We start from the raw sequence: 22,887 nt of genomic DNA on the forward strand, positions 1-22,887 counted from the left end.
ATTCAAAGTAGCTTTTATGACTCGCGTAAAAGTGAACCATAACATATATCCACCATCTGTTGAACATGAAAATGTGAAATCAACATGAGGAGGTCACATACAGGTTGTGTGTTCAACATACGGGTTGTATATTCAACATACGAGCTGTATAGTCAACATATGAGCCGTATATCAACCGTATATAAGCAGTATATCAACTATATATCATTCGTATATCCATCATTTTAAGCTTCAGGAATTGATATACAGCTAACATACGGATCGCAAGTGGTGAAAGCATATAAAAACTTACAGAAAGTCTATAAATACATGAAACTTTGGGATATTTCAATCCTACTTTGTTTTGGCAATTGAAAGAGAAAACACCCTAGGGTTCCCCCAAATCATACAAGGTGAGTTGCTACTCAATTGCTATGATTACTACATCCTATTAACAAGGATTAACGCTAGATTAACACCCAAATCCTTATATTGCTAAAAATCGATTCAAGATTGTTCGAAGATGAATCTTTGGGGAATATTCGAGAGGTAGGTCCTTTGATTACTTACAATCTTTATAGGGCGAATTTGGGTTCGTGTGGTCTATGGGAAGGCATTAGAATAGTGTGTGATTTTGTGAATTATCAAGAACATGAATTTTAAGCTTAAACCCTTAGTTTTTCGAAAAGACTGAAAATTCATGGAATTGAATAAAACCTCTAAACTTTATCATCATAATTGATTGTAGAGCTATTATTGGATGTTAAAGATCACATTTAGAAGAGGTTTCATTATACTTGAGGTATGTCTCTTATGAAAATTCTTTTTGACTAAAAAGGTGATTTGAACAGGGCTTTTTGCGCATGTGGGACAAGCTCACATCGAGCCTTCGTACTTTGTTTCATATTGTGATATATGTACATAAACATGTTTTACCCTTTAATCTCACATCGAGCCTTCGTACTTTGTTTCATATTATGATATATGTATGTAAACATGTTTTACCCTATAAATGAGATTGTTGAACCTGAATATAAAGTGATGGCTTTTAATCGGGCTATTGCCCTATGTCGATGACTTGAAACTTGATTTACTCGAACACGATTGCTAAATTTATTTTTGACATTAAGATACCTCTATTATTGAGAGGATGATTTAGAACGATTTCGGCTAATATGGCATACTTGCTATTATTTATGTTTGGGCCTGTATCGGCAATCTGGTTTTTCGGAGGACGAGTAGCCGTTATGGATCATAACTCATTGCTTTGACTAACCTAACTCATTCTTGACCTGCACGTGATTAGATAGTTTAAATAGACATAATCATATAACGACATGCTTTTAATCAAAAGCAAGCAAACTGAGAGTTAAAGTCTCACTTGCCTCAAATGTAACTACTTTACTTTACTTGAACCAATCAACTCAAACAAGCTGTGATGACCTCAATCTATTCAAACATATAAATAACATATAATATTATTCTAGGAGCACAAGTTTCACAAGTTTAGGACATCTTAGTATCAAAGTCAACCCTTGATGAACTCAACATCGCCTCTTAGGTCAAAATCTCCGATTTAAGTCTCTTAAATCACATATTTTAATGGGTCGAATCCTATGAAGTATAATTTCAATACATGTATGGAGGAGAATTTATACCGACAATATCAAGTTGAAACTCCAACAAATTGGATCCCCAGTCGTTGGATTTTGATGAAGATAAAAAAGAAATCATTAAACTTTGATAAGGCAAGAAAAAGGACAAATAAGAAAAGAAATTACGCTTTAATATTCAATTTTTTATTTCTTTTTTGTTATTTTTTAGGTATTGCTGCTATTTTAGAGTTATCATTTTTAAAATTCAGTTATGATTTTCAACTTGATTTATTATTTTTTGAGTTATTTTATTTTTATGTTACTCTTATTTTATGTTATGAGTTTCACCTAGTTTATGGTTATTAGCAAAAACATACAAATTTGATGGAAAAAAAAATATGAATAAGACACGCAGAACGGGAAAAAGATCACTAATAAGAAATAAGAATAATGCATTTTGAAAATCAATGTAAAATGCCACGTTTATGTTATTTTTGGTATTAACTCTTGTTCTGTCACTGAGAAAATGACAAAAATGGTCTCTTAAGATTGAGGATAGGTTCAAACTAGTCCCTTCCGCATGCACTTAACAATTTTGGTAATTCAAATTTGTCAAAAATTAAGATTTTTAGCCTTGTCAAACATTTAACAATTTATGTTCATTAAATTAGACGAAAATAGTGGAAATAAAAAGATTTAACCTTAATCACTAAGAAAGTCCCGCCAAATCTTGAAAAATGCAACACAAAAGATTAAACTATACACCAAAATGATTAAATGCACAAATTGTGCCTCAAAAAGCTACACAAAATTATAAAAGTAAAATAAAAAAATCGTGCTAGCAGAAACTACAATAATTATACTTCTAAATGTGAACTATCCACTAATTTCCTTTTTTTCATAGATAAGAGGCTACGGAGGACTCATATTAGGGCAGAAGGTTAGTAGGTTGTCCCGCTTATTCTTTTGTACTAGTAGTTGCAATTTTCTTTAATTTATTGTTCTCTGATTTGTGCTACTATCTGTTGTTTCTTGTACTTCGATTATTTTCTTTATCTGTGGTAGCCACTGCTCCTTTTTTTTAACTGCTTTATCATGATTTTTTCGCTTTCGTTATTTCATTTTCATACTGCTTTGAATTGTTTGTCCTTATATGACCTTTTTTGGCATGCTTTCTCGTGAGTCGAGGGTCTTTCGGAAACAACCTCTCTACCTTTCATGGTAGGGGTAAGGTCTGCGTACACTTTACCCTCCCTAGAACACACATTGTGGGATTTCACTGGGTATGTTGTTGTTATAGATCCCGTTAAATCTAACTGATAGAGTTTGGTAAATATTTGATAGAGACTAAAAGAACTTAAAGACTAAAATTGTTGAGTGCATACTTAAGGTACTATTTTGAGCCTTCCCTCAAACATAAGGTACCACTTGTGTCACTTTCTCTTCTCTTTCTAAATAATTAATTTAATCAGTAGTAGTAACTAGTCCTCCTTTTCCTTCAATTCAACCAAAACAGGAGGTGTGAATTTTGCAGTGGATGCCTAATCTGAGGTAAGGCCTGTTCAACATAAGGTATCAATCCCAGATCTGACTGATATCACTCCTTTGCTGGGATTTTTGGGTTCCATTTAAACAAATTAGATTAATTTTTTTCTTGTTTCTGGGTTAATTAATTCCATATATGTTTCCATGTCTTTACATTAATCTACTTGCTCGAATTATTTAGTGACTATCGCTTGAGGATTTTCTGATGCGGAAACCTTTTTCAATGTAGTACCAACTAGCCACTCAAATTTCATATTGCAAAGACTTTGGAAGTTTATTAATTCATTCGTGAAATTTATTGCATAAAGTTTCCCAACTTTGATCATTAGTGATCTGAAAGATTTTCCAATCAACCCGAGAAAAGAGGCTAGCTTAAATGCAGCTTCTCCATCATATTATCATTTGTTTATATGTAGGCTAGGGTTTATTTAGTATTTTTGATTGGGGAAACAAAGCCTCTGGGCAAGAAACTAGGGGATATAGAGGCGAATCCGAGATTTAAAATATATGGGTTCAATCTTTAGGACTTTTATTATTGAACCCATTGTATGTGCGTAAATTTATACTCGCGTTAAAAGTACTTACATAGTACATCCTCCACTGAGGGGATAACTTTCTCAACTTGAGATGGGAAAAAAATTGCATCAATCTTGTACTAAGTTATGTGGAAATCTTTATAGTACTATTATTTTATCCAGGATAAAATGTGTAACAATATGTGTATTAACCATAAATAAAGTATTCAAAGACAAAAAGGTTCTTAGGGGTCGTTTAGTCCGGGTATTGGAGCAATTAATCGCAATATAAATTTCGCATATAATAATACAATATTTGGTTGGCCACATAAGAAAAATCGCCACATAATAGTGCAGTGTTTGGTTGGCAGTATTAAATAATACTCGTATTAAGTTTATGTATTATTATATGTAGAATAAAATGTGGAATAAGAATACCTTTATTAGCAGTGCGGGATTTAAACTATTTAAAGACAAAAATGCCGTAAGAGTAATCCCCGCATAACAATCCCTTCACTGTTAATCGTCACATAGTAATCCCTTCACTATTAATCACCACATAAACAATCCCTGCATTATAATTCTTGCATGACTAGTAAGCGAATCAAACTTTCCCTTAGTTAAGGCATCTTTATGTGACATGCTTTAAATTGTTCACAACTTAATTATCCTTACATTATTATTCACCAATTAACTATTCCTTCATTAATATTCACTGCATAAATAGTTACGACACCGTAAACCCCGCACAGCTAGCATTTAAACCAAACAGGTTATTTAGCTGGCATAAGTAAACTTAATCTTCTTTAGAACACTTCATGATTTAAACAACTTATGGTTTCGGAGTGATACTTTGTATTGCTAATATAATCTCTGCATAACTGACATATCGTTTGCTTTCCGATATAAAACTCTGGATAACGTATGCAGAGTCAAAATATCAAAAACAGAACGTTGTATTACTAATACTAGTATAATTGCAACAGAATTTACGTATTCTTTTATATGAGTTACAGAATGTGGTATAAGAGTATATAAAGACAAAACTATCCTTAAATATCCAATTCCTACATAATGATCCTTATGTCATTATCACTGCTAACTATCATTGCTAATTTAGTTACCTTTTGCTCAAAAAAAAAAAAAAAAACTTCATTATTGTTCATCGCATAGGCATCTCTGCATTATTATAGTATCACATAAGTAATCTTTGCTTTTATATTCCCCAGATAATAGACCGTGAACCAAACAATCCCTTAACATAAAATTATGTTGATTGAGGATCAGGTCAATGATTCCTTTTTCTATTTTGACATAAGTATTCAAGATGCATAAAACTCCTTTCTTTTGTTAGTATTGTACAGCAAGGTTGTTCATTAAGAAAGAATCAATATTCATCTCCATCATACCAACCAAAAGATGCAGGATCAGGAAGGGGATGCGGTGGATACCGCAAAAGAAACATTGATGTCTGCGCAAGAAACATCAAAAGATGATGAGTGGACAAAAATTAGGGATGATGATATTATGCAACAACACTCTGCTATCCAGGCTGAAGAAGCTTTAAAAGTTCCATTTGTTGGTGATAAGGCAAGAACAAAACTGACCTGGAAGCATAACCTTTTTAAATTTCTGACTATTAGTATTAATCTCGTTCAAAATTAAGCAAATGGTGTGCATTCAAGTCATTTGTGCTAGTGCTTGGTGTGGTAACTACTGCAGCTAGGCAGAAGAATATTGCTTAAGCAAAATGGACTTATTTCCTGCAGTTATAAATATCGTTTGTAATTGCTTGTGAGTAGAACTTTTCTCTGTAGTACAATAGGAATGGATTTGTTTTTGTTGACTGGATTCTAGCTCAGATTGTCTTTAGGTGAGTTAATCCGTATGTGGCGTAATTATATTTTGGATGCTGTGGAGAAATAGTTTGCTTAACTCTGTTAATGGCTACAAAAGTTATTTCAACTTTCTCCTTCTAGATCTTTGTTTTAACAGAGGGGGGCACCTTAAGCCCAAATGAGTTAAGAACCTTGTGTTCTTTTGATTGGTAGGTATTACGTATACTGGTAATGTATTTAAATGTGAGATTATTATTATTCCTCATTTAGATATAATGTGGATTGTATCTCATGTCATGTATTTCATTATCATCATGTTATCTATTTATTTTCTTCCCTTCTGTTTTTCACGGTATAGCAGAGTCCTACAATCTCGGTAGATACATAGTTAGGTAACTCCAACTGACAGGTGGCCTTGTGCACTTGTGCTGCTTCTCAGGTCAATTTTTTTCTTAAATATTTCTTATTCTCGTCTTTTTTCTGATGACCGTTCTAGCTACTCCGTGCCACTTTCTGAGTACTGTCCCGACAACATCACTCCTCCCACCCTTTTTCCTGCAACAACATTTTGTTTGTTGACAAGATCTTGGTGAGATGTCGGTGACCAGGTCTCCTTTTGAAACTACTCCAGCATCTATTTACTCTTCCTTATTTTCAAAATAAGCAAATTTAAATCGGTGCACTCATTTGAATTTGAAGAGGTGTGTTAGAAACTTAGAATGTTAAATGTTGGCATGTTAATATATTAGACTGTTAGAGAGTTTTAAGAGTTGGTTTGAATTTATTTCCTCATCAGTTAAACATACATAATTAAAAAAAGAAGAAGAGATAATATTGGTATTGTATTTCTCACATATAAATAGGTCAATTTTGTAATCCGTTGTAATCATGTTATCTATTTGTGTCTCGTTGATGAAGTTTGAAATTTTGATTGTTGTTTGCTTCTCTCTAGACACAAAAACTAGCTTCATTTCAACTAAGACATTTGTTATAACAGAACTCTGAACTGATTCTAACATGCTCAATTGTCTCAGTTGAAAATTGATTTTCGATGCACTCTATTTGGGAAGAAAATTTAGCATCTTTTATTTAGTAAAATGCACCCGACATAATCTTGTACTGATTCTACATTTCTCAATTTTCTCAATTTTTTGTCTCTCTTCGTTACAAAATGCTTGAATACTGATTGTAAGGTACCCTGTTTTGGATCGAGTAAAGGAACGATGTAAGACAAAATCATAGTTTATGTAGAGAGAATTAGGAGAAGAGGATTTCTTTTTCCTATGGTGCTGGTTCGTTAAGAGAGAACCTGCAATCTCTTCAGTTAAAGTACTCAAAAACTGGAGTAATTTTCTGCATATCCTTCCACTGAATTCAAATAACTTTAGACACAACACTGGTGGATCAACCACCTACCTAATAATAAGGAAATAACTTTCTTTTAAAAGTGTCTAAAACTGAAATGAGAAAGTGTAGAAATAGCCTCCTTATGCAAACAACTGCTACAAAGAAATTGGAAACATAAATAATAGAAAAGCTGAAACAATCTACTTCGTAATTTCTTTAAATTTTCCATGCGTAAATCATTGGTAGACTAAAGGGGTGCTAACATTACTCTCCTCCAAATCAAGCTTGTCCTCAAACACGAAGTTTGGGAAGTGTTGCTGCATAGAAGAAACAGTTTCCCATGATGCCTCAGCTGGAGAAGTATGCTACCAATGTATCAAGACTTCAGGAAATCAAGACCTTAGTCTACCAACAGTTCACGCATGGAAAATTAGGAAGTAGATTATTTCAGCTTTTCTATTATTTATGTTTCCCATTTCTTTGTAGCGGTTGTTTGCAGTAAGGAGGTTATTCCTCCACTTTCTGATTATCTTTGTTGGCCATCATAACATTGGTTTTGCTCCTTTAGTTGGATGAGGAGACTTAACACCTTGTAACTCCACTTGTTTCCTATTTAGAAAGAATGACATCCACATGTGTGTAAAGTCCCATAGTATGGGTCCAAAGGTCTTAAGCCAATTAACACTAGAACCACATCAAAGCCACTTAGATTGAGAACATATAAATCAATAGGGAAAGCATAATTACTGAACCACATTGAAACTCCTTTGCATTGTCCCCGACTTCTGACTCGTTCTCCATTTGCCACCACTACCCGTAGCCCTTCTTGACTTGAAGATTGAATTGCGACACAATTTTAGAGTTCACAAAGCTATGAGTACTTCCAGAATCGACTAATGACACCACTGAATTTCCCTCCAATTTGCCTTGTAATCGCATATTTTGCGGGGTTGTGACACCAATGATGGCTTGCAAAGAAATTCAGGTTGGTCTGTATTAGGATTTGGTTCATGTTCCAGAGATTCTTCCCCTTCATCTATGGAATCAATCCAGAATAATTTCTTGAACTGATGGCCCCGAGTGAATAGTTCGTCACAGTTGTAACATAGTCCCTTAAGCCGCCTTTCATCCATCTCAGATCTTGTCAATTTTTCACAAATCTGGTGCGTTGGGAAAGTTGTTTTATCTACGTGCATCTGACAGTTGGGAACGAAAGGGTTTGTCCCTTGCATTCATAAAGCCGGGATAAAGTCATCGCTGTAGCATAATGGATTCTGCAACTCAACCTCAATTGCTATATAATCAGCAAGACCGCTGATATAAAGTTCAATTTTTTGCGACTGTGCGAGTGTACGAGCCCGCGAAACCAGCTGCCCAAACTTCTCTTGGTAATCTGCCACAGACCCGATCTGGCGTAACTTAGCCAATTCTCCCAACTCCTGACTTCTGATTGGTGGCCCAAAACGAAGGTTACAATGACGTTTGAATTCATCCCAAGACGGTAGAGGCATATCTGTCTCTAGTTGAAGAAACCAAAGTTGTGCATTCTCCTCCAAATGAAAAGAAGCAAGTCCAACATTTTCTTCTTCTGAAGTTTGTTGGTGTCGAAAAAAGTGTTCACACCTGTTCAACCATCCCAAAGGGTCGTCTTGACCATTAAATCATGGGAAATCCAACTTTGTATATCGATGAATGATGGAACTGCCTCCTGTTTCTGATCCTGGCCCTCCTGACTCCAGCTTTACCCTTCCAACCTCGGTTCTGACTTGTATTTTCAGTTGATTCGGAATCGGCCTTCGAATTTGCTCAATCCTTTGTCAGTGCATCCAAATGAGCATTTACAGCTTCCTGTCTGTCTAAATTGGTTTCACGTTCTTCTTGGAACAAGTTCACCAATTGTGATGGTTGATGTTGAATTTGGTCTCCCTTAACTCCCATCTCTGTTACTAAGTTGTTACGGTCCCCTATTATGGATCGAGTAATGGGACGATGTAAGACAATATGATAGTTAATGTAGAGAGAATTAGGAGAAGAGGATTTTTTTTTCCGACCTATGGTGCTGGCTCATTAAGAGAGAACCTGCAATCTCTTGAGTTAAAGTACTCAAAAACTGGAATAATTTTCGGCATATCCTTCCATTGAATTCAAATAACTTTAAATACAATGCTGGTGGATTAACCATCTACCTAATAATAAGGAAATAACTTCCTACTAAAACTGAAATGAGAAAGTGGAGGAATAACCTCCTCACTGCAACCACTTGCTACAAAGAAGTAGGAAACATAAATAATAGAAAATCTGAAATAATCTACTTACTAATTTCTTTATATTTTCCATGCATAAACCATTGGTAGACTAAAGGGATGCTAACAGATTGTTTGCTTATAAATATAGATGTGCTAAGGATGGGAACAAATCTTATGCTCCCTCTGTCCATGTTTAGGTGTCCCATTTAGTTTGGCTCGATTTGTAATGGGTCCGTTAAGTGTCCCACATTGGTTCATGGGAATGGATTGTTGTCTTCTTATATAATACCTTGTGATCTAGCTTTAAAATTGAGCTTGGCCCAAGGTCCATTTTCTTTGACATGGTATCAAAGTCAGACCCATAGTTATTCTGGATTCACCCAATGTTGAGCCTCCATTACTTTGTTGTTTATGCTTCTGATGTTCGTCCCTGGGCCTGTGGGGAATGTTAAGTGTCCCAAATTGGTTAAGGGAATCATTTGTCTTATATGTTCTTGGGCAATCCTCACTTTGTGATCTAGCTTACGTGTTGACGTAGATCCGATGTCCATTTATGTAATCATGACAATTGAAGTTTAAGTGGGTCCAGAAGCACATATAATTAGAGAATCTGGACATAAATTAGACTAAGGTGGGGCCTAAAATACTTATTGGATAATAAAGTTAATGCAGAAGTATTGAGAATTGAAAAGAAAACTTTCCTCTTGGGTGATGGGAACAATGATGGGGCAAGTTGAAATAGAGTATACCAGCCAAATATAATGGGAAGGGTAGTGTATCAAACTTCTGCAGGATCTTAAGAGCATTTTGTGTTGCTTTGACTTACCCCACTCTTATTTGCCATATATTATGTCCATTACGTACTGTCAGAGTATGTATCTATTAGAGTTTGTGCTGCTTGCTTGGAACACTAGGCATTGTTCAAGATTCTGATTGATAATCTTTTTTAATTTAAAAGAAATAGTTGGACGTTTTTTAGCTTCTTGAAGTTGGTAATTATATTTGATATGAGTATCTTGGGAGATGATAACTGCAGGAACCTGTGTCTTCATTACAAGCTGAATATCAATCGGGAAGTCCAATTTTGCTGCAGAAGATAAAGGTCTGCAGGCTTTATCGTATGTATATCTTCCGGTGATTGGCTCTACATTGTTCAATAGTTAATGTTGGTTTTTATACAGGTGCTGAGTGAACAATGTGCTGCCATTAGAAGAACACGTGGAGATGGGAATTGCTTTTTCCGCAGTTTTATGTTTGCTTACCTTGTATGCTTTGACTTTTCTTCTCTTTGTGCGAGTTTTACTTTTGGATTCATCGACCTAGTTGGCCATTATGGAGGTTGATGTTTCGGCATCTTTAGTTACTAAAAAGCTATTTATGTCAAATAAAGGAACATATTCTGAATTCACAAGATCAAGCTGAAGTTCAGCGCGTCAAAGCCAATATTGAGGAATGCAAAATGACACTTCTAAGTTTGGGCTATGCAGAATTCACTTTTGAAGACTGTTTCGCGGTATTCTACCTATGAAAGAAAGATCTTTTTGCAATTCAATTGTCTTTTTTCATTTTGATTCTGCAATTATTTGGTTTTGCTCATGAAGTGCTTGTTGCATAAATCTATCACATTCTGATCGAGTAAATCGAAACGACTCTCAATCTACTTGGTGGTCTACCAGATAACCCTAATTGAAAGCAAAATGACTTTTTGCTTTGATGAAGCTTTGGTTAAAACCAAATATCATGGATATTCTTCTCAAGTACTTGACAAAAATATCTAAGTCTTCAAAAAGTGCTGCTCTTTGAGCAATCAATTATCAAGAAGAATCTTTGCTTGTCCTCTAACATCAATGTAGAAGTTTTAAACACCATATTTGCTCTATTTGCGTCTTGATCAAACTTGGTACATTGCTCTTTTTCTGGGGGTTATCTGGAATGAGCAGACGACTTATTTTGAATCCAGATGTGTTGCAGAGGCATTTACTTCTCTAGATTAATGTCTTCCGTGCAACAGAATAAGCAAAATATTCCTGTTATTTTCTTTGACAAGTGAGAAGGATTTGTTGATTATACTTAAGTTTATATTCTATTTCTATCTTCCTTTTGCTTCTCATCATGTTATTCTAGTGCAAAAATATCCTCTTCATTCTGTTTTCTGTCTCATTATCTTTCTTAGTATTGTTCCCACCAACATCATATGATTTTAAGACCCTGATACATAGAGCATCATGTTCTGCAGAGGCAGGTATCAAAGAACCTTTGTCTGTGCAGTTTTTGCTTCATTATTTTGGCAGGGGATAACTATCTTATCTTCTCACCCCTTCGTAGTGTCAAATTCCATGCTTTAATTGATTTTACCCATTTGAACACTCTAATGTTCGCAACATAATTTATGGCTAGGAATTTGGGTGACGTTCTCAAGCATTGTTTTACCATAAGGATGTGAAGCGATAATTTAACTGCTTTTGTCAATATTGAAAAGGGAAAAGATGGAATATTTCAATCTAGTGCATTGATATGCAATTTACGAATCAAAACCTGGGACATTGGGTACCCAGAAGTTGGAAACTATGCCACTACAATTCCTTATGTGGAGGATAGGGAAACTGGAGGGAAAGATCTGATATCCGTTCCTAAGCTTATATAACCCACTCCACTGTTCCCTAATTGCCATTGCCATTTCTGATTTCCATTTGTTGTACGCCATAAAGCTTTCAAGACCTTTGCCTGTTATCTTCATTCTTAAAATGTTTACCAGATTGATTACTATCACTTCTTCATGTCATTACGAAATTCTTCACTGTGGCAAATTCTCATCTTTGTGCAATATTATAGTTATTCATCGAGCAACTTGAAAGTGTTCTTCAAGGTAGCGAAGATTCCATAAGGTTTGTACATTAACACTTTCTTTGACTTATGATTTACAGTCAAGTGGCGGATATCTTAATGCTTCCAGTGCTAAACGGAATCTGTATTTAATGAAAAAGATTTATTTGTTTCCTTGCAGTCATGATGAACTCCTCAAGAGAAGTCGTGATCCGTCAGTTTCTGACTATGGTAAGCATCATTGGCAATCTTTTGTCTTCTCCATTGCTAAAGTGAAGTTCTCTGAAATTCAAGACTATCTTCTGTTCTGTTCTTCATTCGCCCTAACATCGTGTGCTTTTGAAGTTGTAATGTTCCTCAGATTTGTAACCTCCGGTGAAATAAGGAAACGCTCCGAGTTTTTTGAACCATTTATACTAGGACTAACAAATTCCTCAGTGGAGCAGGTTTGTTTCTATACTTCGTAGATTTGCGAACTTTTAGTCTTTTGCCGCTTAGTGTGCTCATGATTGTAAAATTGGAACTACACATCCACCAAAATGACAAACTTGTATATGCAGGTTCAACTTTTACTTCTACACTAGTATTTCCGTGTCCCATTATACTATAGATCTGGTATAGTTTCCCTCGAACTTTGCACTTATCCATCCTATTTTGGTGAACCCAGTTTTGCAAGTCATCAGTGGAACCTATGGGAGAAGAAAGTGACCATGTGCATATTACGGCTTTGTCAGATGCATTAGGGGTACCAGTGCGAGTCGTATATCTTGACCGGAGCTCGTGCGAGAACAGCAGCATTAACCTAAATCACCATGACTTTGTTCCCACATGTGGTAATGTGGGGAACAATGGTGATTCCGAGACCATAAATCCGTTTATTACCTTGCTATACCGACCAGGGCATTACGACATTCTGTACCCCAAGTGATGCAATTCAACCAGCACTTCATAGCCTGCTTTTTTTTCTTCTTTTTTAAAAATTAAATTTGTGCAAACATTTTGTTAACTGGAAAACTTGGCTCCTTGACGTTTCTTGTGATTAATTGCATACAGAGAAGCTTTTCTCTAGTCAGCCTCTAAATGACCACGATTTAGTTAGTTTGGGAAACAATCTGCGATGAGGGCGAGCCTCTTCTAAACGGCAATCACTTATGATTCAGTTCCTTGCTAGAAGAGTTTCTTAATAAGAATCGAACAGACTGTTTAAACGGAGCTTTGGAAATGCAAAAGGCGTTATTCCTGTGAAGCTGCATTATGATTTATGTAGGTGACTTGGAACTTTGGAGCAGGAATATGTGCTTGTAACCCTCTGGGAACCAGCTTTAAACCATTTAACAGGAAGATTCTTTATTGGCTTATCTGTCTGAACTCTGCCCTGTAAGGGCGGAGAGGAATACCAATGTGACTGTTCTAAGGCGCGAAGACCAAACAGATTAATCCTCAAGTAACGCAGATCCACGAAACTAATTAAGAATAAAATAAAAACAAACAGTAAACAGCACGAGCAACAGGTTGTCAGCTGTAATAACGTTCATGCAACTTGGAAGGAATGGCACAACATATCATTTCTTTCTTCACAAGAAAAAAAATTCTTAATAATACTTGACTTCTTGGTATGCTTCCAAGAAGACGAAGAAAATAGTGAAAATGCCAAGAGAGAGGGATACAATAGAACCCTCCGTTGTGCCGCAAATGTTTTATCATACATGGAAACTCAAATATGTGTATTACTCATGAATTAGTAGCCTCCCAATCTTCCAAAATTTTGAAGCTCCACTGAAATGCCTCAGTATACGATAATCCCGTAGGCAAACGGTTAATGCACAATTTTCTTGACTATTTTAGGAGTCCGTCCCAAAATCCAGAAAAATGGAAGTCTTTTCTTCTTTTCTGCCTTTCCAGTGACCGCCCTAATGTACATTAATAAAGATTGGGTGGATTCTTTTTCAATCTCAAAATCCTATCAGTAGGTTAGTACCAACAAAATTGCAGCAGCTTGCTCAATTTGATTCCTTGACAGAACCTGCAGATGACTCTTCAATTATGAAATCCTTGCCGATTGACACACTTGTCTGGTTTTCTTGGTAGCTTTCTTCACTGGTGCCAGCCCGATTTTTGCTGGTTCTTGGCCTGATGTTTACACCCATGGGAAAGGGAACCTGCAAAACCAGGTAAATGAGACTTCACATACCTTCTAATTTTTCCCCAAACAGAGATCACCCAATTTCATACCAAGCACTCGGGCAAATATCAAACTGATGCTCCAACCACAAATTGGCAAAACCTTAATCACGAGCCAAGTCCCCAGATACAAATAAAACTATAAAAGCAATGGCCGCTATTGATAGAGTTGTGTTCATACCTGATCACCAGCGTTAGGGCCATCAGTGTGGAAGAGGATCGGCCGGCATCGCTTATCTTCATTCATGAGGCTAGAATTCTGGAAGTGAGCAATTAGTGCAGCTTTTCCCTGAATGCGAGCATATGCAAGTGACGCCACCTTCTCACTGTTGAATTTCTCCCATTTCTTTCCATTGAATGCCTGCCAAATATTTCTCAAGTTTTATGGTAAAAGAATCAACAACGATAGGACGTGACCTTAAATTGAATAGAACTAATTAGCTTAGGGAGCAAGAACCACATACATGATAAAATGGAACTATAAGGGAAGGATCGGTCATGTTGATAAACGCGTAACCTACATTGCATTTGTTCTGCAACAAAACAAACCGAAGTTATATAGAGTAGAAACAAGATCCAGAGCACAAGAAAGCTTTCAGCATGGGAAAAGCACTTACCTTGAAATCAATTGGTAGATAGATGAAATCATATGTTCCTCTGTGACGTTCATCAATTGCAGCCAAAAGCATTTTCGAAGTGTACCTAAAAAACCCGTCATGAGAATTAGAACATGGCACATCGCAAATTTTGAAAACACAAAGAATGCAAAAAACATTTATCCAATAGCAGAAGAAGTTTGCCGCTATGAGAATAGATAGATGATCCTTATACTCAAACGATGAACACTGATCATGAATTGAAGCCTTATTGTTATTTTATTCATCTCATGCTGGTATACAAGCATTGAAATTTTCCAACCAATATATTTACTCCCTCTGTCCCAATTTATGTGATACACTTTCCTTTTTAGTGTCTCTCAAAAAGAATGATACATTCTTATATTTAGAAATAATTTAACTTGAAACTTTCTCTTTTACCCTTAATGATTACGTCCATAGAAATATCTATGGCTTGTTTTACACCACAAGTTTCAAAAGTCTTCCTTCCTTTCTTTCTTAAACTCCGTGCCTAGTCAAACTATATCACATAAATTGGGACGGAGGGAGTAATAAATATGGTATGGTGAGCAGATGCATTGGTATTAGTATCAATGATCTACAAAATGCAACTAGAAAATTTATTTGATAAGTTACAACTAGGACGTTAGAGAAAGTTTCAGACATATTTCAAGGCATTAAGCAAGATAAGGGGAGAAGAAAAGCTTTAACAAGAGAAGGCCTGATATGTAATAGCAATCACCATGCTACTACATGATAATAGTTTAAGGTGGGAGACAGCTGTTACTGTAGACTTGTACAGCCTTATGGTAATTTTATTTACACATTGCAAGATGAGTTCCACGAATCAGGTTAGTTTTCAAGTGTAAACCCAACAAACATCATCTAAAAATAACAAAGAAACTATTGGATTCATAATCCCCTCAACATCAAACAGCTTCTTCATTTTTTTTGGAGTAAATTCCCTTCGCATCATCTTAAGCATTGTGTTGCTATACAAATAGAAGGGTTTCAGGAATAAAATTAAATATCAATTAATAATAAGACAGTGACGTACTTGTTAGGAATGTTCTTTATCATTAGGGTCGTCCTTTTATCGTCCCCTCGTAAAATCCGTTCAACATCCAGTTCAAATTGCTTCTTGTTGTCAGTCTGACTCGAATTGGCTTCATTTCTACGGCTCCGCATCCTTTCATTTGGAGAATCAAATGAATTGATCATAGGAATCATCTGACCTCTACCAGGAAACATCAAACTTCTCTGCTGATGGGAATGCAATCCAACATTACTGGAAGACATTGGCAAGTCTATACAGCTGCCACCAGTGCGCGAGAAAACATTATGAGGAATAAACTCCAAAGCATGTGGTGAATTTCCAGAAATCCTCATACTGCCCAGAGAACCTGGGTGAAAACCAGATGCATCAGGAGATTCTCCTGCATATGCATGTCTTCTGTCCCAGAGAGAAAGGGATGGATTAACAGAAGGTGCTGAACCCACATGATGGTTGTTTATAGGTACAAGTGTATTCAGCATATGGGACGGAGCCCTTGGAACTGCATGCAGTTGTTGAGGGAGAGTAGCACAGACCCCACCTACAAATGTTGGTGAGTTTGGCCACATCATGCCTTGAGGCTGTGGTTGATGCGAATTACTCCACATGTACTGGTGCCCAGGAGAAGGACAATTTACATTTCCATTTGGAGTAAAAACTGAAATGAAGAGAAACAGAAAACATAAAAGATCAGTAAAGTAGGAAATTTGGCACACTTGTTTTTATTTACTTGGCCCTTGTACCTGTACCTTACAGGTAGAAACTGCAGACCCTCATTAAAATGAAAAAGAAACATATCAGAGAAATGGCTAGGATAGAAGCAAATTTCAACAGTCCCACTCTTCTTTTCGCTTCCATCTCTTTGAGGATTACATCCTAACTATTCTGGTCAGTACAATATTTATCCTTGCACAGAACGAAAACCTGTGATACGGAATTTCTTACCTTCATTTAGTTCAACCGGTTGCCCATTAGAGCCAACTCTGGAGAACTTCCGGTTTTCAATTGCTTCTAGTGGCCTAATATTCATAGTTGCAGAAATGCCGCCCGAAGAAATGGTGGAAGCTCCATTAGATAAATCATCATGATAATCTGGCAGTGAATGAGGATGAAGACCTGACGTGCCCCTAAACTCAAAATTGATTTGGCTCTGCAGGTGGCCAGTTTCACCAACATTGGCTTGGTTTCCCCCCTTAGATTCCAACCTCAATAAGCTGTTAGGAACACTGAATGACATTCCACAGTCAAATGCATTATCCAAATAGGAATTAATGGCAGAACCACTGGCTGATTGTCTGCCCAGAATAGATCCATTTTCCATACTCGACACATGTCCTCCATGTGGAAGTGCTCCTGGAATTAATGATCAGGTAAAGTGAACATAATACTTTTTCTGCAAGGATTTATTATGCAAAGGATGAAAAGTAATAATACCAGAAAATCCAGTGGCTAAACTGCTTGGACTATTCTGCTGCAAATAAAGACCAGGTTCATCTTGCTCCAGCTCCGAAGGAAATTGTTGCGACAACCTGCTGTATTCAAACAAAGGCTCAAATACAGTGTGAATCAGTTAGAAGAAATTAACTATTTCCAAAATTAGCAAAGGGTTCATATTTGTGAAGCCTATAGGACTCAGCTATAAAATATAATATAGTTAACAGCTTTCTACAACAGCACTGTCCTGCTCTCTCTCTCTCTCTCTCTCTCTCTCTCTTCTTTTTTGGAGAAAGGGAAAGGAGGGGTGTTTCCGAAAAGAGCTAAGGAAAGCAAAATGTTAAAAATTCGCACCGTCTAGTACCACCAGGATGGCTTGCTTCAACCTTTATCTGCTTCCCTGCAACATCACTCCTGTTTAAAGCACGAAGAGCAGCTTCTGCAGCTCTAATATCATAAAACTCTATAAATTTGTGATGGCTTCTATGCGGAGTCTCGCGAATCTTTTATAAGAAAGGGCAAAAACGAAGACAAAAAGTCAGCAATATCCCTCAGAAAACAACTGCATGCAAAAAGCTAGTAGTCTAGCTGACCTCCTTAATCTCGCCATATACACCAAATATTTGACGGAGTTCATCATTTGAAACAGAGGAGTCAAGGTTGACCAGGAGAGTCCCTTGGTTGACATCTTTTTCTGATGGATTTTCCTATAAAAAATTATCAGAAAAGGAGGGCTCAGAATTTTTGCTTGTTGACTAAGAAACATGTGATGCAAAAAACAAATCTAGCTCACAAAATACTGCCTATGGATGATCTTTTTGTTATACTGCTTCCATATGGGAGATTTACAAATGTCAAAAATAATTGTAGGGCTAGTATTGTAAAAAACAGGCATGGGAAGGACCAAGAAAGACGACATACCTTGGGAATAGAGAAATGTATATCTAGCTTCCTACGTCTCAGTGGTTTGTTCTGAAGAGCTTTCATGGCGTTCTGCGATGCTCGAATATCATAATACGAGATCATAACAAAACCGCGATGCTTGCATGCTGTATATAGCATGCGAATATCTCCATATTGCTGTTCATAAGAATCAAACACAACAATTATCACCAATAAAAACATGCAGCTTCTGTTTTTGTTTTAATTTTCACTTTGAAGAGGGCAGAGAGAAGTTTCTGGTAAATGTGGACCCACAGATGGACCACTCTCACCTCAAAAAGAGTTTGTAACTCAGAATCTTCAACACTGCTGTTTATATTTCTTACAAAGAGTGTTCTAGATGGATTTTCCCCGAAAGGGTGCTGGCCACCAATTGCAGCATTAGAGTCGCCCAACTGCAGAGTATAATTCCCAGCATATTCAGAATTCCGTTGTCCAGGAGAGGAACCATCTTCTCCTAGGTCCATCCCTCCAACACTACTGAAAAGATCAAGATCTTCAATGTCATCACCAGCATAGGGTTTGCCAACATAGTCTAGCCCATCAGTCACCCCAGCAAGCAAGTCATCATCATCAGGGAGAAGATTTCCAATAGCGTGGGCCTCAAGTTCTTTAAGGGACTCAAAAGGTTCTTCTTCTTCATAGTGTGAGTCAGCTGCGCCAACAGAATGACCATGTGGAGAACTGTTGGTCGCTAATCGCACTGCAGACAAAATCCAAACATCAACTCCTCTTCCGTTCACAGAAAAGCACAAGAAATTAAAACTAAAAAGTAGATAAGAGGACTGAATTAATAAGTTATCCACCGACAACATCACCATAAGAAGCAGTAAAAAATACCAATTTTGACAGCCACTCAAACAGCAAGGGGACAAAATTTTGCCAAAATAGTGACAACACTAAGAAAACAAAGTATAGGTCAAGGCATTAATAGGACAGAAAGAAAGCAAGACATACATTTTCTACTGAATAACTCTGACAATGAGCTCGAGAAGAGACCATTCTCATATTGACCGCCCATTATGCTAATTTTGTCACCTTCTGCTGGATAAGATGCCAAGTCAGCGCTGAGAATAGATCTTACACCCACGTTATGGTCAAGAGCTCTAGGTAAAGAGTGAGATGCTCTTTCCACTCCAAAAGCTCGTTTTTCTATGATACTGTTAACTTTTTTGTCTTGTTTTAGATAAGAATCATGATGTTCAAAATACTTTGCCACCGGAGAGCCCAACGCAATGTGATTCTCAAGGGGTGATGAACGGACAGCAGCTCTTTGTAAAGCTTCATCATTTTTAAGACCTGCACAAAAAGGCGTCAGCATAGTGAAAAGAGGGGTTATCAGAACCCTCCATCTGGATCACAACCCTTTCTCACTTGGAAATCAAAAGTATATTACTCACCCTTTTTACGGTATCTTTTTAAAGAATATACATGGATGGAGCCATGCAAAAATATGTCAGACACAGCAGGATGAGCGTGTCATTGCACGATTTGCTAACAGGAACCGTTTTCTTTTTTTTTTTCCCTTAATAGACAAGGGGAGTCATGCATTTGTTTGTATTCTGAAAGGGTACACATACTTTGGAAATCAGAAAGGTTAAAGCACATTAACTTAGACTAGATTCAAACAACCATCTGGCAAGATTCATACGGCCTAATTACCATTTCTATCACTACCTTTCAATAGAATAGTTTTCAAAAATCAATAGAGATGCAAATCTTGTGTCACTTGCAGATGATTTGAACATAACTATTTTATCTGATCTTTTTAGAAAGAAAAAGTTCCGGAAAAGGGAAAAAGAAGGGATAATGGAGATTCTTAAAACTAATTCAGCCGTAACAATCAGTATCCACTAACACTTCCAAATCAGGGAACTTAACTATACTGCTAAGCACATACGAGCATGATGCAGGCAGAAGCAACAATGCGTTTTTGAAACAACGCTGGGCAGAAGCAACTATGCGTTTTTGAAACAACAACGCTAACACTAGCAAATTCCTGAAATAAACTGGAACGTACAATGGTCTATCTAAATTACTACTCACCATGGCAGTTCTGCAGGCTATTTGTCTTCCAAAATCCGACTTGCCTCTGCCAAGTTCAGAAGAGGAAGGTATCAGTTACGAGGAAAAAGCGAGCAAAATAGTGTTCCCTTCCTCCTATATCTGTTTAATGCCTTATTCAAGAGAAGGGCAAGGTCGACCAAAAGACTGTTGTGATGTTACAAGTAGATTAACAGATTAATAAGGAAATAAGAGTGATATATGAACAATTTATACCTCATCACGAAAACATAACTCCTCGGAGAAGTAAGATGATGGCGATAGCCCCTGGAGCTCCCTCATTTTGAGCTGGCGTGACGCAATTTGGACTCAAAAGGAATTATCTAATCAAAGAAAGAATCACCCCGCCTTCAATCAGATCAACAAATGCATCAACCGCTTGAAGAAGATCCTCTTTCAAAGTATTTCTGCAGTAAGAAATCATAAAGAATGGATTTTTATAGTAATAGAGCACAAAATGGACAGCATCAAAGTACATTACAAAAAAGTCAATTAAGCAACTTCTCATACTTCAGATATGACAACATGTACACATGCTTCAATTATGCTAGTTTAAGTTGAAGAGTAAAAAACAAACATAAGTATGGAACAGGAAGTAGCTTCAATGTCATTATTAGGTTGCCAAATTAAGGTGCTGGATCATTCGTGTTAAATGAATTTTGACGGAATTAGAATTTTAGAGAAAAAGACTAGGTTTTTAATCATATAAGGCTTTTGTTTTGGAAGTTTAGTTGGAAATTATTCTATGCTAAGACGGGAAATGCAACATAAGCATGAGGAAAAAGGTATAAACAAAATAAAACTAAGAAGATAATTTAATGTAAGTTAAGCAGATCAAGAAGAAGATAGTTAATGTTAGGTCCAAAATGTAGCGCAGAGAAACATTGAAGGCCGATCGAAGAGTAGAACATTGAAAGAAGGCAAAATTGAAGGTGAAGAAGTAGATCTAAGAGAATTGATGCGCATAATTGAGCTAAAATAGAGGTAGAGTATCCAAAAACGAGAAAGCACGCACCTGTGGAGACAGAACAAATCATGAGAGAGGGAAAAGAAGAAGATTTTTATAAGGATTTGGAAGAACAGAGAAGAGATATATGAAATGGAAAATAAGGGAATAAATTACGGCACAAGGCAAGGGAAGAGGGAAGAGGGGGAAATTGAAGAAGAGATCTAGGAATCCGTGCCGTGCAGAAACCTCCAAAGCTTCGATGCCTTTCTCTCTTTCTCTCTCTCTCTCCTGTTTTTTCCTACATTGCACGTTAACCACCTGTAATCTCCTCTCTCTCTCTCTCCTCTGCAAATTATATTTGATATATAGTTTCTTCCCCCTTTTATTATCCACAGCTAAACAATTCTGATGTTTCCGGCGAGCGATGGCGGAGATTCCAACCTCCTTCTCGCTCCCCAGCTCTGTTGGAGAAATGGAAAGAGAGAGAAAGAGAGAGGTGAGAGGAGAGAGAAATTTGTTGATGTTGTAGGAAAAAATAATAAAAAGATTAATGTCTTGTCCGGACACAGAAATGAAATGAAATTGAAAAAGCAGAGATCGACTTTGGATTGAAAATAATAGACGGACCAGAAGAAAAAACCCACACCCGACCGCCTCGCAACCCCCCGCATCACCCCATAAAATAAGATGGACCAGAAGAATAACCAACCCCAACTCCACACCCCACAAAAAAAAAAAAAAAAACCTAATTACTTACTACCTAATAATAATAATAGTGTAATACTAGTAACAACAAGGCTTAATACCCAGATGGACCCTTAAATTTGGCATGTTTTGTAAGATAGGCATATAAACTTATAAGGTGACCAGATAGACACTTAAACTTACTCAAAGTGTATTTTTCAAGTTTTTCAGTTGTTTTGAAAACAAAAACTATATTTTTCAAACACTCACAATTTTCATGGCCAAACAAGCCCTAAATATATCACAAAATATTTTTTTTAAAATGCAAAAATAAGGCAAACGCATATACATGAGACTATAAATGTGCACTTAAACCAATAAATACTCGCTAATCGCAATTTTTCAGCTTTCAATTAACTCGGTTTTTTTTTACACTTGAATAATTAAAAAACAATAACTTTAACCAATAAAAATCCTTAAAAAAAGAAATTTCAAATTAAGAAATTTCTTTTTTTTAAGGATTTTCTTCTCGGCTTTACAGTTTTCTTAATTTGAAATTTCTTTTACACTTGAAATACTGAACTTAGAAATTTCTTAATTTGAAATTTCTTTTTTTAAGGATTTTTATTGGTTAAAGTTATTGTTTTTTAATTATTCAAGTGTAAAAAAAAATCCGAGTTAATTGAAAGCTGCAAAATTGCGATTAGCGAGTATTTATTGGTTTAAGTGCACATTTATAGTCTCATGTATATGCGTTTGCCTTATTTTTGCATTTTAAAAAAAATATTTTGTGATATATTTAGGGCTTGTTTGGCCATGAAAATTGTGAGTGTTTGAAAAATATAGTTTTTGTTTTCAAAACAACTGAAAAACTTGAAAAATACACTTTGAGTAAGTTTAAGTGTCTATCTGGTCACCTTATAAGTTTATATGCCTATCTTACAAAACATGCCAAGTTTAAGGGTCCATCTAGGTATTAAGCCTAACAACAATAATAAAAGGGGAGGACCGCTCACCAGAGGCGCTCCTAAACACAAGGATACTTCACGGCGAGTTCCACAATCAATTAGCTGT

At 36.4% G+C, this 22,887-nt stretch overlaps 2 protein-coding genes across 7 annotated transcripts; one reads left to right on the forward strand and one right to left on the reverse strand.

The window, feature by feature from the left end:
* The first annotated feature begins 2,986 nt into the window (after nucleotides 1-2,986).
* Nucleotides 2,987-12,956, forward strand: LOC132640791 (OVARIAN TUMOR DOMAIN-containing deubiquitinating enzyme 1). 5 transcript variants are annotated; one of them, XM_060357551.1, is made up of 9 exons: nucleotides 2,987-3,125; nucleotides 4,989-5,224; nucleotides 10,102-10,167; nucleotides 10,247-10,330; nucleotides 10,456-10,578; nucleotides 11,898-11,950; nucleotides 12,070-12,119; nucleotides 12,234-12,334; nucleotides 12,556-12,956. In XM_060357551.1, exons 2-9 carry the CDS (start codon nucleotides 5,054-5,056, stop codon nucleotides 12,814-12,816), a joined length of 909 nt encoding a protein of 302 aa, XP_060213534.1. In that variant the 5' UTR covers nucleotides 2,987-3,125; nucleotides 4,989-5,053; the 3' UTR covers nucleotides 12,817-12,956. The 5 variants fall into 5 exon arrangements, with proteins under 5 accessions (XP_060213534.1, XP_060213536.1, XP_060213535.1 ...); XM_060357553.1 differs by having other exon boundaries at nucleotides 5,054-5,224; XM_060357552.1 differs by having other exon boundaries at nucleotides 2,994-3,146.
* Nucleotides 12,957-13,428: 472 nt separating this feature from the next.
* LOC132640790 (protein MEI2-like 4) lies at nucleotides 13,429-21,759 on the reverse strand. 2 transcript variants are annotated; one of them, XM_060357549.1, is made up of 15 exons: nucleotides 21,196-21,759; nucleotides 20,397-20,587; nucleotides 20,163-20,208; nucleotides 19,074-19,415; nucleotides 18,389-18,819; nucleotides 18,096-18,254; nucleotides 17,768-17,881; nucleotides 17,529-17,677; nucleotides 17,175-17,272; nucleotides 16,686-17,093; nucleotides 15,744-16,398; nucleotides 14,687-14,771; nucleotides 14,534-14,602; nucleotides 14,251-14,430; nucleotides 13,429-14,047 (listed from the first exon to the last, which is right to left on the reverse strand). In XM_060357549.1, exons 2-15 carry the CDS (start codon nucleotides 20,460-20,462, stop codon nucleotides 13,889-13,891), a joined length of 2,961 nt encoding a protein of 986 aa, XP_060213532.1. In that variant the 5' UTR covers nucleotides 20,463-20,587; nucleotides 21,196-21,759; the 3' UTR covers nucleotides 13,429-13,888. The 2 variants fall into 2 exon arrangements, with proteins under 2 accessions (XP_060213532.1, XP_060213533.1); XM_060357550.1 differs by having other exon boundaries at nucleotides 17,175-17,269; nucleotides 21,196-21,758.
* Nucleotides 21,760-22,887: the final 1,128 nt, after the last annotated feature.

Source organism: Lycium barbarum, chromosome 5 (genome assembly GCF_019175385.1).
Source record: "Lycium barbarum isolate Lr01 chromosome 5, ASM1917538v2, whole genome shotgun sequence".
Classification (NCBI taxonomy): Eukaryota; Viridiplantae; Streptophyta; class Magnoliopsida; order Solanales; family Solanaceae; genus Lycium; species Lycium barbarum.